The sequence below is a fragment of the Prinia subflava genome, chromosome 2 (assembly GCF_021018805.1).
Source record: "Prinia subflava isolate CZ2003 ecotype Zambia chromosome 2, Cam_Psub_1.2, whole genome shotgun sequence".
Lineage (NCBI taxonomy): Eukaryota > Metazoa > Chordata > Aves > Passeriformes > Cisticolidae > Prinia > Prinia subflava.
The window spans coordinates 53,311,731-53,329,685 of NC_086248.1; the positions used below are offsets into that span (position 1 = coordinate 53,311,731).

The window sequence follows — 17,955 nt, forward strand, 5'->3', positions numbered from 1 at the left end:
ACAGAAGTATTTTCTTAAATAAGAGTTAACATTCTTCTGAGTTGTCTGGGAAACCTGAGGGAACTTCCCCGAGGGGTGAAAAGGGACCTAAACAATGAGAATTGCATTCTTCAGAGGAAGCTTTTAAACAGTAATTTATAATATGACTATCATGGTTTCTCACATCACCCAGAATCAAGCGAAATACAGAAGAATGAATGACAAAGTCATATTTTCATCTAGAAGCCCAAAACATTTGGTTGATGCTAAAATTCTGAAAAGTGGAGTCCTGAATCTAAAAAATGGAATATTTAGCAAGCAACAAGGGTTAGAGGAAGAGTTGGAACACTGGGACATCAGTGCAGAAATTGCTAAATGGACATGAGCCATTTTAGGAGGAAGGTGGTCTCTAGGAATAAACAGGAACTTAAAGTGTGGATAACCACCACCTATTGCCCAAATATTGGGATATTCAATGTAAGAGGAGCCTCCAAAATCAACAAAGTCAACTCAAAGAGGCCGCAAGATTAATAATTCTAAAGTAAGCCATTCCAGGGAAGAAGCACAAAAATAACACTGTTACTAGAAAAAGATCCCTTGGATAACCAGAATTAAATTATAATAGGCAGACACAGAGAACTGCATGTTCCCCAAAAAAGAGCATCTCATCAGTTGCAAAGTCTGCACTGAGAAAAATCAAGAAAGGGCCTTTCAGCAGCATGAAGGAGCTCAGTAAGAGAGAAGACCTTCTGGGAGAGTGCCCTGGCAAGACCCAAATTAAAACTAGTCTAGACTTGATTGTCAGAACAACAAGAGAAGTGAAATAGGGTCTATTTCTTAAACACTTCCCTGATCTAAAGAGAGGGGCTGAAAAAGGGCCAGAAAGATCCTTAGTTTGAGAGAGGGATAATAAAAGGAAAGAAAGATGGGGAAAGACTGCTGCTAATACCTTGCAAGGGGAGTAGCACAGCCTCAATCAAGACAAGGTAGGTAAGGTCCCTGCCTAGGCTGGGTACGGGTATAAAGTCTCTAAAGATCTTACCACATCTTGATATCTAAATAAAGTAATGTATTTATACAAAAGCACATATCTGAAGGCACGAGAGTTCTGAGAGCGGCCTTATTCTACAACCAATTACAAACCTAGGCAAACAAAGTCTAAACAAGACAATAACTAAAGCATAGAAATCTTAACACACAGAGTTCTAATGAAACAGCAAACAAAGCACAGAATTCCTAACAAGCAGAACTAGTAAGACTATAAGTAAAGCACATATCTGACATTACAGCCTCTAGGTAAATCAGCCTCCCATCTGACACCAAGCAGGATTTTCCAACCATGAGGTCACAATAACAGAAAGGGAACACAAGATCACAGATCCCAGACAGGGGTCCCGGCCGCAGGGATCACAGTGGCAATGGAGGGGTCCCCAACTTGGCAAGAGTTCCCGAAAGCAGGGTCACAGGGACAAGGAAGGGTCCCGGGGTCCCAAACCCTTGCAGTTCCCGGTTTGTTGTGGTTGGGGGGGGAGGTGAATTCTTCTAGGGGGATGTGGGCAGTCTAATCAGTGATCAGCTTTTCTGCTGGCACCTGGGTTGGTCACTCGGAAGTTTGGACACGCCTCTGAGGACACAAAGAGTTAAAAGCAGGAGTCTGAGGGGCTCGGCCTCTTTTCAGATCCGGGTGTCAGCAGAGGGATGTCTCAGGTCTCCTTCCCCTGCCCGGCCACGAGGCTGGGTGGGGGAGGGGAAACACGTGGTCGGCTCAGGTAAGCCGGAGCCCCCCCGGGGGTGGGGAGAAGAGAAGGGACAGAACTGGAACTGAGCTGCCCTGTCTAAGATGGAGGGGTGGAAAACTGTGGAAGTGCCTTCTGTGTGTGCTCACCCTTCTCCTCCCCCCCCAAACTCCGGGAGAAGGTGCTCAGCCACGTGGGGGTTTGCGGATCCTGGGAGTGCCTCGCCTGCAGCACCCTGCTGAGAAGAAACTGTTAACCCTTGCTTGGCAGAAAGAAACTTTTCTTAGACATTGATTCTCATGACTGGTAGTTTTCGGAGAGAGGGAAGCGGCCTGGGACCGAGATGATAAAGCATGATTGGAAGGAACTCGATGGAAGAATGAGAGGAGTAGCCTTGGAGCTGGACTTTTCTTGCATAATGTCAGCCATAGACTGAACTTGAGTCTCTTTTGAACATAAACTGCATTTTTGGGTGGATGCAGCTGCCCCTTGCTTTTGCTACAGTGACTGGCACTTGAAGAATTGGAGCGAGCAGAGAAAAGAGGGGGAGGGTGAGGTGGTGCCCTCTGCCCTCAGGGCAGACCTGCTCTTGGAACCCCGGCCCCTGGGTGAAAAGGGGGAGAGCTCGGCATGCAGCATCCTTAAAAAAGCCCTGTATGTAGTTTTGGCCTATGAGACAGCGGTGAGAGCGCTGGACATAGGAAAAAGAGAGTGTCACCTTAGCAGACTTCTCCGGGCGGTGCTATAGGTGACATAGAAACACATAAGGGGTGGACCCGTGTTTTCTGAGGAACAGTCTGTGGTGCGAGAGAGACTCCTCTCTCCCTTGCTGAATTGAAGATTAGTTTGTTTTTGAGTGGTGATTGTTTGATCTAAAACCCAGGGGTTAGTCTGTGAAGAGTGATGGGTGGGGAGGTAGAAACTGGGAGAAGAAATGTTCTAAGAAGTTTTTATTTCTGTCTCTGTGTGTGTTTAAGAGTATTTCTGTCCCTGTTCTTATGTAATTAATAAAGTTTTGGTGGGGTTTTTTTTTGTTTCAAGATTTAAGCCTGCTCTGCTCTGTTCCTGATCACATCCCACAGAAGTTGTTAGAGAAAAAACATATATTCATGAGTGCACTAACATCTAGCCAGTGCTAACCCATGACACGGTTGCAGAGACATGAACCCTCGCAGACTCCCCAGCAGCCCCGAACAGAGTCCCGGGGCAAACGCCGCAGGGGAAAAGGGAAGGGACGGGATCGCAGGGGCCAGGAGAGATCCCTGGGGTCCCGAACCCTCGCAGGAGGAAGGGACGGGACCCCAGGGCCCAGATGCCAGGCTACCTTTAGATGATACCTTTAGAATCCCATTCGGCTCCCTGGCAAGGCTCCTTCCTCAGGCTGCAGGAGGTGGAGGTTGGATCGATAGATCGGATTGATCAATCAATCCCCCGACCAACTGACCCAGAGGCTTTTTATCCCAAATTGCAAAATGCATATTCATATCTTTTATCTACACACTAACCAATCTAGGTACAATTCTAAAGTTCATAAAACTACGAAAAACAGTATCAGAACCTACGCACATAACATATCTATTAACGCAAAACACTATCTTACTAGCATAAGGTTCTACCTTGTTGTACATAAAACTCATACTAAAAATTATAAACAGTACCCTACTCTATTTTTGTTATGTCTGTACTCTATCACTAGGCCTGAAGCTGTGTCCTTCTACACTGAACTAGGACTTAGGGCATGTAAAGCTTAAAGCTAAGGGTTAGATTTCTACTTTATGCATTTAAAGCTTTTATACATTCTAATTTTTCTAAAGGCTTTAATTCTATCTCTGTACTTTTCACTCTCTGTGGAGGATCCATGGAAACATGGACTCCGACAGGTCCCCCCAAAGTCTCCTGCCGGTGATGTCTGCTGTCACACCGGCTGCCCTCCACACAGATTTTCAATCTCATTCTGGACCAGAATCTCCCAGAAATCAGGTACAGATGGAGGCTCACACACCAGACCTTGATTAGGGAGTTTAAATCTCATTTTTTACCTCAGGGTTGACACTTTCTCACCCATGGCTTCACAGAAGCCAGAGAGAAAAAAGCATGCTATAAAAAGCTACATTTCTTCTAAAAGGGATAAATGAAGCTGGGTATTGGAAATTGCAGAAAGACATTTTCTGTAGCAGGAATGAAAAATTGATTTAGATGGCAGATCACAAGTCAAGAAATAAGGGCCCAAAAAAAGCATGACTGATTAAAACTCCAAGAGCAGTATTAAAAGAAGTAAGATGAGCCTTTTTATTTTGTTTTTCCCTTCCCAGTCATTTTTCAATAAACTGACAAGAAAGAAAATTATTTGGCCAAACCACAAAGTGAATCTGCCCCATTTTCCAGGACGATACTTCTTTAGGCTCCCATGCAATGCCCACAGGTTCCATCCCCACCACGGTGCTGGGGGTGGGCAGCACCAGGCAGGAGGGCTCGGTGGAGATGGGGATGGGGCTGCCCAGAGGGCGCATGCAGCCAGGCCGTGTGTGCTGCACACACACATTGCGTGGCCCCTTCTCATTCTGCCATGTGACATAAAAGCTGTGTGAGCCACACATCACTGCCTCATCCTATCTTATGCCTAAGCATCCAAGTGAGCTGAGTAGTTTCAGAAAACAGCCAAAAAAGAAAATTAAAAGGTCTTTCCTAGGTAAGAGAGACAAACATTTTACAATTATACAGTTAGCAATAAAGACTGTCCTGGCCACAGGTGCTGCCTTGGACCTGTTTAGCACCCTCTGTGCACATACTGGCGAGGAGCAGCATGGTTTTACAAAGGCTTATTGAACACACACAGCTCAGATCACAATTTAAGAACACACAGAATCAAGAGAATAAAGCAGATAGTTGCACTGGGGAGCTCTAATTCCCCTGAAGTGTGCAGTATAAACTCTAAAAATCGCATGAATCACCCAGAGCCATAAAGTTGGACTGATGTCCTGTGATTCAAGATGCAGTGACTGGATCCTCCTTACAACCTGCAGATGTACAACAGCAATCCATTGGCTACCCTACTTCTCCTCCCCTGCTAATGTCCAATATTTTACTAACACTCTCTTCTTCTAATTCCTAGCTATTACAGTATTTTAATTACTCTGCTGTCAGTGGGTCCCAGGCACCTCAGTTACCATACAATTATTTTCAGAGCAGTTTTCATCTTGTCACAGCACTTGGGCCTTACCCATGAAGCAGGTTTTAGTTATTCTTTACAGGCTGCTAAAGCCTCTGCATGAGTGAGTGAACACCAAAATAATGCTCACAAAAAAATTACTCATGCTGGAAATCTGAAATGTTACATGAGTCTTTCCTTCCCAAAAAAAAGAAATTAGAGTTATTTGAATTCTGTTCAAGCAAACATTTTCAACAACAGATATGCCTTTTAGACTAAAGCAAAAATTTCTGAAAGGAAAGATCCAGTGATATTTCACCAGATTCTCTGATGAAAAAGACCAGCTGGAGGCAAAGGTGTTTGCTTACAAATTTTTAGTCAAATTTAAATGATAAAAAAAAAAAAAAAAAGGTATAGTGGAGCTTGTTTTCAAAGAGGAAATATTGCATTTTTTAATTATATGCAAACTTTCATGCCACATATGCAAACCATGTTTATAACTTTGGCTTCCTACATCTTTATTTTCATCATGTATGTTTATCAAAACCATAGAAAACCAAACAAAATTCTCCCAGACCAAATTCAAAAGTCTCTTAAGGCAGGAACATTTCAATCACATTTTCTCCTCATCTCTACTGCTGATACACAAAGGGGAGGAGGGGCTTTCCAACAGTGGCTGACATTGGCATCTAAAATATCAAAAACACAAGGACCACCTCAGTCAGCTGAATTGCCTGAATTCAGCTGACTGGACAGGAACAGCATTTCTTCACATCAGCCCTGTGAGATGCAAGATCCAAACTGTACTAATTATTTATGATGGATTTGATGTATCAGGTTTCTGCAAGTCACAGCATGAAAAAACTTAAAATACAACATAACATCACACTAACAACCCTTCACAAGACACAGGGTAACAAGACACGCTTTGAAATTCAGCTGTCTTTGCACACAGTGCTACTGATGCTGCATTTGCACTTCCTACACAATTTCTGACTAAAGCAAAGAGAGATCATTTACTTAGTTGAAATCACTGGTGATTCAACTATAATGGAATGTTGCCACTTTGTCAGGATAACATATTAATTTCAAACAAAACCTGACTGTTTTGGCTTGGTTTTTAAAAAAAATTATCATGGTGACTGTGACCTAAGTTTTCCAGATATGATATGTGTCTTCAGAGATTTTTTGGGGAGGGAGGGGAAGAGAACAATGTTGTAACTCAAAAAGGTATAAATGAGATAGATAATTTAACACTAAAATTCTACATTGCAGCAGTAACCTGTTACTTCTTCTCTTTACTTTTTAATACATAGTATTAGTTATACTGATGGGGATCTCAAACCAACTTCAGATCACTGATGTCATGTTCAGACTACCTGGACAATAAGCAAGTACATTTTCAGCAAACTGTAACATCCCCCATAAATAAGCCTAAGGGTGTGACCAATTATCACCAAAAGTATAATTTCTCCTGCTATCTTTTCATTTACAATCATTGTTTCTTTCACCCATATGCAAATCCATGCTAACTTAAATAATTGGAGTTTCCTCAGTCTGCATATTTGCTTTTTGTTCATGAATATGAATCATCAGTACACAAAATAGGACTGGAACACCTAGTAACAGACCATGAATACAGCAGAAGTTCTTATACAAACAACTGTTTAAGCACAATAGGAATCTATTTAACACAAGAATTTACTATTTGATTTATTCTTACTGAAACTGCCAAGTCACAGCATGGTAATTAATTTCTTTCTGACTACAGAATCCAGGAAGTAGGAAGCTGAAGCCACTAAGGTTAACAAGTGCAAACAGTTTACAGACTTGTTTCATACTATTTTACATAAATCTGGAAGGAAGAGGAACACAGAGGTCCAGCCTTAGAGGCTCCAAATCTTCGCTAAGACCTTGGGTTGCTTTGGCTCAGAGACAAAATTAAACTCGGGGGCTGAAGAGGAAGACTGGAAGTTGCAATTTTGAAGGCAATGTTTACAGTGAAAGTAGGTTCAGATCCACACAACGCCTGCTTACATCTAGGGAAATTGAGTCATTTTGGGAACATCTGGTCATTTCAATGATGTGGACCTGATGTAACCCTGATGTGGAAGACCACCCTTCAGAGATCTACAGCGTTAACTATATTGCTACTTGGAGTGACAAAGAGAGGAAGAGTTCTTTTCACAGTCCTTCAATAGCACATGACAGGGCTAAAAAATGAAAGTGCTAACAGAGACTCAGGGAGACATTCTCTGGAAGCAGATCCAGTGCAAAGTTAGGAAGCTGAAAGCTGTGTCTTCAAGGGAAACTGAGGGTATTTAACATCTCCCTAGAGTCAAAAGGAGTAGATTTTATTCACACCCCCTACAGTTCTTTGTCATCTCCTAGAGACTTAGCTCCTCCTTTACACTGGCTCCAGCCAATACTATATTCCCTCACAAGTCACTCTAGTTAACTGTAAAAACAGGAAAACCCTAGGCTTTCTGTCGCTTTTCAGTGAGATAATTGATTCATACAGGTATCTTCACTGGTGCTTGGCAAATGAGTGGTAAGATATGAGCTGCGAATCTGCAGCAGGGACACCCTGCTCCCATATCCAAGGAAGCTGTTCAGGCACTCCATCCACATGAAGCCACAGTTAAGTATAACCTCACCTCAAAACCACCAGACTGGAATATATAAGTGCTTCTCAAACTTCATATTACCCAATTTGTGGAGCTATCTGATAATAAACATTATATATATATATATATATATATATATGTATAAAGTAATAGTGAAGATCAGAAATGATGCATCAAACTCAAACACCTCAAATACCAGTTTACACTGAGAATTAACCACTTCACAGATGCAAGCACAATGGAAAATTCCAGTGCATTTGTTCTCTTTTTCTCAAATTCTCTTTGAAACCTCAATACTTCTCTGTGATGGATTAACAGCTCAGTGTATCAGCAAGTATCAGAACGGGTCTAGACCTGTATTCCCTAGAATCTGCCTTATCTAAGTTTTCCATTATCTGGGCTATCTCTGTTTATTATTATCATGCAGCACATTTTATCAGGTGCAGACAGGATTGTTCAACAGAAAGGATGTAAGATTGCATGGTACAAGTGGTCTAAAACATAGACACATGCTGATAAGAAAAAATTCACTTACCCAGATAAGATGGTTTGGCCTCCCAAAGGCAAAAAAAAAACAAAACAAACTAAAAACCCCAGAATGAAGAAAATCCCTGCAAAAACACAACTTCAGAAAGAAAGCATCAACTCAAATTCATGCTTTGTTGATATTATTTGAATTTCCACTAAAATCAAACACTGGTAAATTTGAATTGTAGACTACATCTAAAAATCCTCAGCCTGAAAGACTGTAAAAACACAAAATTCAATCCCAGATGAAAACTGGTAAAAGACCCCCAATACCAGTGCATAAATTCAAGGCAAATAACACAAGCTCTTGAGCCCATTTCTAGCAGTGGTTACTTAACCAGATGTCAAATGTACCATGTCAAAAAAACAGAACAGCCTTCTTAAAGGCAGGCAGTATGAGACAAAATCATAACCAGAATCTTGTAGTAACAAACCCCCAAGGGCTCTAAGAACATGAAGTGATGTAGGACTGCATTGGAATTCTATAATTGTCAACTGATTTGCTGGACATTTTAAATACACATACACAAACACACATACACATATATTTATATGAGACCAAAATTCTATTTAGTTTAAAAAAGTGATCTATGCCACACAGCAAGCACTTGAAGATGTGAGAACATGGTGTCTCAACCTTAAGGAGAAGGGAGAACCCAAGATTCATAAATGCTCATGGTTGAAAGGAATGGCAGAAGTCAGAGAGGCTGCAAAAGCTTACAGAGTTTTATTATTAATTTACATGCTTGGCATGGACACTGTTATTCTAGTCCCTGACCTCCCAGTGTAAACACACAGCAGTGAGTTTTGGATAGGGGGTAGGGTAAAAGAGAAGAGAGAGAGTGATAAATTAAGGAGTGTGAGAGAGAAAGAAAGGAAGAAAGAGAATAAAAGAGAGACCCCCAGTTCTGGCTCCAGCATTGCCACAGCTGGAGCACCTAGGGTCCTGTGGTACACACACACCTAGGCTTATCTTTTTATAGATATGTTTACCCTGTCCTGGGGGTAAGCTTCTCATTTTCTATGCAAATTAGTTATCATGCACAGTCCTTTCTTCTAGATCTTTCTGGAAATGGGTTAGAGGCTTCAAGGGTCTTCGATGGTCTTAATCCCCCACTACAGTGCATGACTGCTTCTCAACCTCATTCCTGCACTTGCCCTGTACTGAGTTGTGCTTACCTCCAGGCACCAGAACAAGGACATCTGTCCCAGAAAAGTGCTGCTCTACCTTCATCTGGCCCACATCCTGTTCTTTCTCACAGTGAGTTATTACCAACAATCCTTATTTGGCTCCATGGCTATCCAGCTATCAATGTTTGAAACATACCCATTTTAGTCCCTTATCTTCTAGGCTTCTAAAGACAACTCACTCTCAGATTTGGCTACTGATTCTTCTCTGATAATGTGCAGCAATCTTACAGCTCACTTTGTGAGCCTGGACTCTGCAAGAACTCATGAATATGTGAACCCCATCCTGCTACATTCACATCAGGCCCTGCCCAATGAAAAATGCTACTATATACTGAGGCACCCATATTTCAATCAGCTGCATCTTGTGCACCTCAATGCTCTTCCTGATAAAATTAAAAGCCCAAATCCTTGTACAGGGTGAAAGATTTCCAAAGAAGCTCATGTGCTGTGCTCTGAGGTTCTGAAACCTATTTTTGAAAAAGTTTACTGTAGCATACTAAAGTCTTTATGGCTTCCTCCACTTCTCCTTTTTGAAAGGTGAAACAACTGTAAAGTTTGTCTTAGTGGAGCTACATCCATGCAGAGATTAGATAATCATCTGCTCCTTTGACTTCCCATAAGTTGCATTTAATGCACTAAATACAACTTGTAAAAGTAAACAAATGTAAATTATCACAGGAACACACACACAAAAAGGTATTTAACAACATTTAATTTCATTGTATCTCTTACTAAGTGTTTCATGGAGCATGTTTAACACTTTAAAATGTAACACTAAGTATTCCTACACTTTTACAGAAATATAGACACCACACCGCTAAAATGAAAGAAGGCCAATTTGATAAATGCAGTATTATTCACGTAAGCTAATAGTTAGCTCAGCACTTACAACAGTAACAAAACTGGCCCTTTGCAACTTAACTGTGAGCATCAACTACAGCTGAAGGAATTATAGTTCATTAATTTATTTTCTAAAGAAGAAAAGGAAATTATCTCTGTTTCTACCTATGAGCCTATTCTGAAATCAATGGTATGAGAAATGGGCAGTTTTCCATCTCTGCACTCTCATCCTCTGCCTCAAGACACCATTCTTTAAATTTGATTGACATGGCAGGGACATGCCTCTACTTGGACTGCAGCAGCATTAGAGAGGAAAAAGGAGGTAGGGGGAAAGAGCCTGTTTCCCAGAAGCACTTAGATGCAATGGAAGTCCACTTGCCAGGGGATGTAGGACCAAATATTCAAAGTTGTAGATGTGTGTAAAAGACCTACACAGACATTGCCCCAGCAAGATTTCTCAAAGGCACCAATGTGAAGCAGAAGACAAGGCAGCTCAGAATTCCAAGTTAGCTATTCTGCTTATTGGTTGCTACTGCACTGCAGTAACTGCACTCAGAGGTTATTGTGATCTGCTAATTGCACAAATGGATTCATTACCAACTGCCTCTTCCCCATATCTGTCAGCTTATTGCCCAACAATCCACTACCATTCCTGTTTTCCTGTCCAAAGTTCTCAAACAATCTTGCCAAATCTGCTCTCCTTACCTTTACACATTCTTGTAAGCACAAGACACACTTCAAGTACCAAAGCAGGTACTTCAATTATTTGTGAAATTCCATCTCTAAATCCAACATCACATTCACTTCTGCACCTCACTGAAATGGCTGCAGTGTCATGCAGAGCTGTAAAATACATTAACATTTGGCAGCAGAAATCACGAGCCACCTTCAAGGGCTCAACTGTGGCACACAGAAAAAAGTCAGTATTTCTTGAAAATATTACTAAAATGCTCAGCTGTCTGAGCAAGTTTCATACTTGTACCCTTCTACATTACTCAGTTTTGCAGTAATAATTTAGATAAATAATTATAGTGTCAGAACATTTATCGTTCCAATTTTCATATCAGAAAAAGTCTGAAAGGAAATTAATTACCTTGCCCTTATCTGAACTGATCTGATTTTTTTTTTCCACTAGCAACATGTTTTTGATCTTTATAAGGATGCTGCTCTTCTGGAGAGTCATACTGCAACAACACATAAAACAGCTAAGACTGAAGATGATGCTTTGAGAAGACCTCTTCCTCCAGATTAAGGGTGGACTGACCTAAGATACTTTCCCTTTTTATCATTGTCCTTATGTCAGAAAAAAATGTGCCAAAGTTCACACAACCCCCCACCAATCCAATTTAAAATGAGCCAGCTTAAAACAGAGTGAGACAATTAGCCACGAGAACCCTACAGGCAGAATGTACCAGTAATATCTTAAACCACCTCAGCTATTTTAAAATTGGATTTGTCCACACCTCTACTTCAGCAGAGATGTGCACCATGCTGCCAGACCACATCTCAGAGGAGGTACCTAGGTCACTTTGGTTCAAGTGAGTTGCTCAAACTGTATCAGTATAGTTAATGTAGTACAAAGTGGAAGAAATAAAAGTGATAAAATATTTCAGGTGAAAACCAAGCAGTTTGGTAAACAGAGACTGTGAAAAACAGAACCATATTTGCAAATCTAGACATAAAAGCAGCCACAAAAAATTCATTTTGTTTTTAAAAAATAAGATGTCCAAACAGTTTATTTAAGGAAGAGAATAAATCTCTGATTTCTGTCTCAAGTTCATCTTTTATCATCTAGTGACTGAGGACAGAATACCTATTCCACTAACATCTACTTACAGTCCTAAAAAACTGCCAGAATTTTGTCCTCAGTATTAGAATTCTCAAATTCAAGAGCAATAACAGCAAAGAGTATGTTTCTGTCTTGTTGCTGTTATTAATTAATTCCCATTTGCTGCTCCTGAATTGCTGTTATTTAGTTGCACTGGATGGGTGTGTAGAAAGTAATGGAAGATGGATCAACAGCTGTAGTTATTATGAAAATTATGGCAGTGCATGAGAGGAATTGCAGCTGCTCAATTCATGCAAATAAGAGCTACTTGACAATGCCTGTAATTACACAGCATGTCAAAACAGCATAGCTGGAGTGTAAGTAGAGACTACATATTTTAGAAAGCCAAAAGATTTCCATTTCATTATATTCCCATTCCCTAAACGCCTATTTAGAGATAACAAGAACCACTTTCTGTCGACAGGCTCACAGATAGAGAAAGGTCTGCTGAGTCTCCCAGGTGCATTCTCCTGCCAGCACTGCAGCTGTCAAACACAGAGCCTCTCTGCTGTTTCCCAGGCATTTGTAACACAGCCTGGACTCACATCACAGCTGGGCCTTCAGCTCACTGTGTGCTGAGCAGATAGAAAGAAAGATCCAGCCACGTCTACTTTCAAAGCAAAGGAAGATTGCTTCCAAGTGGCTCAGATAAAGCAGATACCATCTCCTCTATCCAAAGCCTCTTCCTGATACCTGGAACAGCACTGTAATATTCTAGTTTACTTTTGAGTGTACCTTCTTTCAGCTTCTTTGCAGCAATTCCTTTTCCACTTCAGGCAGTAAGGCCCTCTTCAAGAGCACATTTCCTTTTCTTAGATGAAAACTTCACTAAAAGCTCCTCATTTTCAGAGATGCTGCCCACTACTGTGCTTACCCTGTTATATCTGTAGGCTATTTGTACATTAACAATGGTTTATATAAAGTGACATTTTATTACTTTAGTGTCTTCCCATTCCTGTTCTGCCTGTTTAATTAAAACCCTCTTTGTTTGCCAGTTGTTTCATGCTAGCAAATCCCTGCACGGCAAAAAAAAAGGGATAAAACCTCATTTGTTTTCCTCTGCACCTCAAACTCTTGTTTCAACAGCTGTGCAGCACAAATTATGTTACAAATAATAAATCCAGAACAAGAAATACAAGAGCAAAAAGGAGTTTTATTTATTTATTTTTACTTATGACATTCACATAAAGAGACACAGGGAGATACACAGTTTTGCAGCCCTCCTACCTATCACTCAGGGGTGAGTTGGACCCACTTGGTGTGTAACACAGTCAGTTGCTAAATTTCCTTACTGCTCTTGTTTCACACAGTGATTCAAACCACATAACCTGGCAGAAACCACAACTTTTCCTGTGAAGTCTGATGACAAAATCTCATTGCAAATGCCTTGGCACCCAGGAACATGACACCTGGTAGAACTGGTACCTCAAGCTTCTCACATTTCAGTTGGACAATATTAAATCACTGACCCAACATAACAGCTACACAACTTGTTAGCCTTACCTGAAATCACATGCTGTGGTAAGTTCTGCTCCTCCTCCAAAAGCCTTTCCTTGAACTAGTGCAACACTGATCAAAGGCAACCTACACAAGAGACTTTAGTAAGCAAAATTCATGCTTTTAGCCTTTCAGAAATTACAAAACAATTCAACCAAGCCATTTCTACAATAAAAGTTGAGAAAAATATACTGCTCCAATTTATTCAAATAACTACATCTTTGTGGTCAATCAGCACAATACCAATTCCACTTATGTCAAAATTACTATTGCATAATTGATACAGAATCCCAAAATGAAACAGCAAGACAGATATTTTAAATGGAATCAAAATAAATATCATATACTGAAAAACACATGTTATGAAAAATCCCTGCTATAGAACATACCTAAAAAGACTACCTGCAAGGAGTGATAGGATAGCAACACAAGATTCTACTCTAAGCCAGTACACAACAGAAAGCAGCAGAAAGAGACACAAAGAACTGAAGGGCTGGGTTATCTAAAATTAATGAGATTTACCATGACAGCTTCAGCAGCTTCTTCAAACAGAGTGCTACTATCTCAGTCATCAACAAAACTTTTTTTGCAGACAAAACCTTTTGAGGAAAGCAGCAATCTGTTACCTTTGTTGGTGTTGTATTTAATCATGTTCAAGGTATTTAATCATGTTCAAGGTAATTCAAAGGACCGAGGGAAGGAAGAGTATGTTTCCCCACTGCTGATGTGAAATGAATACTAATGACCAGTGACTTAAGATAAGGCAAGTTCCCGTAGAAAGGAAGACAGCTGGTTAGTCACAGAATCTGCACACTCATACAGCTGTTTCGTCTTTTACTATGAAGAGACATTTTTTGAGCAGTTTACAAACCACATTCAGAAGTCAGCATCCTAGTCATAACCACATGTCTGGTTTTAGTTCTCCTTTACAGAGGCACCAACACTTTCTTACAGCCCAAGTTCACTTACAAGCTGCAGCACACATACAATACACAGCACAAGAGAACCCACTGGAAGAGGGCAGTCTCATTTTTCCTGTGGTTTATGAGAAACCAGAAGATGTAGGTCCAAGGTGGTTACATCCACACTCTAATCCCTTAGAGGCACCTCTTTCAGGATCACAGCCAGCCTCAGCTCTGAGGGAGACTAATCCCATGTACAACAGATGTCCCCAGACAGCAGTTCAGTGCTCCCCCTGAACCATGGCTTAAAGATACGCTAAGTCTACACACCTGAGGTGGGAGCTTAATCTTCACACATCTTCCTCCTCTTAGCTTTGCCCCATCAATTTTGATTATATGGAGACCAGCTTATGCAAATGGCTTCCAATCCCGAGGATTCCTTACAGTACTACTAATATAAGTCTCCAATCTCCTGGGTAACTTTACAGAAAAATGTTAATTCATAACATTTTCTCATATAGATTATTTAAAAACAAAGAATATTTGAAAACAAAGAGTATTCGTCTTCAAAGAGTTCTGAGCAGAAAACCACAGAGAAAATCCCACAAATGCATTTAATAGAAACATGACTTCTTAAGAGAAGCTAAGTCTGAAGAAAAGGTATGAAGGAAGAAGTACCAGATGGTAGAATTGACTATACTCCTTGTGTGAAGTGGGAAGATTAAATAAATATATCAAATAAATGTTACCTGTGTAGGCTGCATAACCTGTTCCTGTTTGTTATTTAAGACCTACTGACTTCCACCAAGCTAGAGAGGTCCAGTTTCAGAAAATTTGAAGGCCTAGATTTCCTTAACTCTGGGTATCTCTTAGCTCTACAGATAGAAGCCTAGGTTTTTTTCTCCTGTTCCAATCTCTGGAAAGTCTAATACTTGCAAAATGTTAACATCTAATTTAAATCCATAAATACCTACCTGATTAACATGTGTGAATACAAGGTCTGGGATTCAAAATTACATACATAAAACTATGTATTTAACTTTAAACATCACGTTAAAGAATTAGCCAAAATACATTCTGATACTTATAATTACTTCATAAACGAGTAAACAAAATATATTACCTCATAAGTCTGGTTAAGGTGTTCTGCATAAACATGCACATATTCATCCCATCCTACAATGAATAGGAAATTAAAAATGTTAAGTGATCTTAATGTGAAGCAATTAAACACACAGAGGACTAGAAAGGAGTAAGTATTCTTTATATTTACTTCATCTGGGTTTTGTCTCTTTGGTTCATGTTGCCCAAATTCTAGCCCAACCCCACTATGCATAAATAGAAAACCTAATATAAATCAGGTTAAAAAAAATCAGAATTCAATTGACTTATATAAATTTCAGTTATAATTAAGCCACTGTTAAAGTAATTGCAATACTGAATTTCTATGTTGTGAAATTTTAGTGTTTCCTCTTAATTTTCTCTTCCCACTTCAAGTTGAACACCTGTAAATCTGAGTTCTTAAATTCTGTACAAAGCCATAGTGTGCTACATACTTTTTACTGGTCCAAATCCATAAAGTTTTAGACAAGATACAATTTACCAATTTAATCTTTTATTGGCTGGGCCAAAAGCATTTCAGCTAAAAAAAACCCCAAAATACCAGACCACAAAACACTGAAACAAATAAAAAACCAAACCAGAAAGAAGATTCTTCTCATCTCTCATCCTTTATTTTTTATATCTCCTTGCAATCAACAGTGAAAAGGACAGAAGTGTTTCCTTCTAATCCAATACAAGAACTAAAGGGCTCCAAATAAAATACGTTCAAAACAAATATATCTTCCTACAATGTGTCGTTAAAATGTGGAACACTCGGCAGCAGGGCATTACACCCTCTACACAAATTCAAGAACAACTACATAAACTCGCAACATGAAGAGCAACCAAAGGTTATTACATGGAAGGCAACACCTCTAGCTCTACAAGCCTTAGTCACAAGTTGCTGGGGGCTAAGAAAATATTTCGAGACAAAATCATTATCTATCTTGTTATCATCCTCTTTCTCAGACATCAAGAATTGATCAGGAATTTGACAAATAACTGGGCTAAGTGACCCAGAACCATCATGTTCACATGCATACTGAATTGAACTACACATTCATTTATCCCAGATAAAAGAAAAGACTTATGTTTGGACACCGTAAAAATAAAAAACCAGTAGGTAAAAATTTCAGCACATCTTTCAAATAATAAAGAAAAAATCCAAACAAACCAAACCCAACATCTCTTTACCAGAATTTACTAATTTCTAAAACACAGTTTTGCAGAAGTTGGAAAGTTAGAGAACCTGCCTGAATTAAAAGCCTCTGACTCATACCTCAGGGAAAGAAAAGATATGCATTAAGCCTGTAGTACATCTTTGGAATAGGACCTTGAAATAACAGTAGGCCAATTTCAGGTGATTTATTGTCCATTTAGTCATGTATTCCCAAGAGCTGCTCTGCCCAAAGACAACCAGCTTTACGATGTTCAGGCACAGATCTCTGGCAGATGCAAGTGCTGTGACAATTGCTACACAAGGACCAGCATTTAGTTTTACTACACTAAAGGACTGCCTAAAAATTTTAGCACATTGATTTATAAAAGAGGCTTTTAGTTATCACTGTAGCCATCTCCTACACCCCCTAAGAACAGTAGCAGAATTTCCATTCCAAATTAGAGAACATTCAAACCCTTCATGATAGCTGCCTTAGTGGCTAAGTTCAAAGCCCACACAAACATATTGATACCAGTTCCCAGACACAGACTTGCACAATTCCCATATTACAGGTCAAGATCAAGCTGCATAAAAGCTCTTCAGAGAACATGATTTTTCACTTCATCACAGCAGAATCCTTGCATTCAAACTGGCCTTCTCAATTCATGACAAAATCCAAAACGGTAATTAAAGATTTATTCCAGAACAGACAAACTTGAAAAACACCTTTATTTCTGAGCAGACTAAAAGAAAAGTTTTCATTCTCTCAGGTGGTAGAGAGATTACTGCATAGCTCAGGGAAAAATGCCTGCAGAAAACACTCCAAGAAAAAAAAAAGAAAAGAGAAAAAAAAAAAAAAAAAAAAAAAAAAAAAGAAAAAAAAAAAAGAAAAAGCAATTGCTTGAGTCCTGGCAAATAAACCCTTCAAATCTTCCTGACAAGAAAAATGAGGCTTCTATTCAGATAAAATATTCTGACTAAGAAGTGTTTGCTACAGTCTAGTAGAATAATTATATTTGCAGCTCTAATACTGTCCTTGAAGTAAGAAGATGTCTAACTAGCAGAAAGGGAAGTAAAATGCAGTAAAATACACTACATATGGAAGAAAAGGATTAATAGCTTGGAATGGGCCTAGGAGAGGGAGGGAAGAAGAAAGTCACCTTCATAAAGTAGAAAACTAACGCTGGCTCTTATTACTGCAAGAGCTTCAAATCCATTTTCACTACAGATGGAACAATATTTCTATATAATCTCTAACTGCTCCAAAGTCCTCCCTCCACAGCTTATGCTTGGAAACCTTTGTCCTAGGGCTTCTAGACAGGGACCAAGGAAAGAAAAATTCTCCTTTGTTCTTCTTTCTCTGAGCTATTTCAAGAGCTATTCTTGCTTTCCAAGTAGGCAACTTTTCAAATCTCACTC

At 39.7% G+C, this 17,955-nt stretch overlaps 1 protein-coding gene across 2 annotated transcripts in view; it reads right to left on the reverse strand.

Moving 5' to 3' along the window:
* The window catches only part of ECHDC1 (ethylmalonyl-CoA decarboxylase 1), a 43,437-nt gene that overhangs the window by 9,290 nt on the left and 16,192 nt on the right, over window positions 1–17,955 (reverse strand). For both annotated transcript variants that reach the window (XM_063389960.1, XM_063389959.1), the window contains exons 4-5: window positions 15,400–15,452; window positions 13,381–13,461 (exon numbers count right to left, since the gene is read on the reverse strand). In XM_063389960.1, coding sequence (XP_063246030.1) covers window positions 13,381–13,461; window positions 15,400–15,452 — 134 coding nt within the window. The remainder of the gene's footprint in view (window positions 1–13,380; window positions 13,462–15,399; window positions 15,453–17,955) is intronic.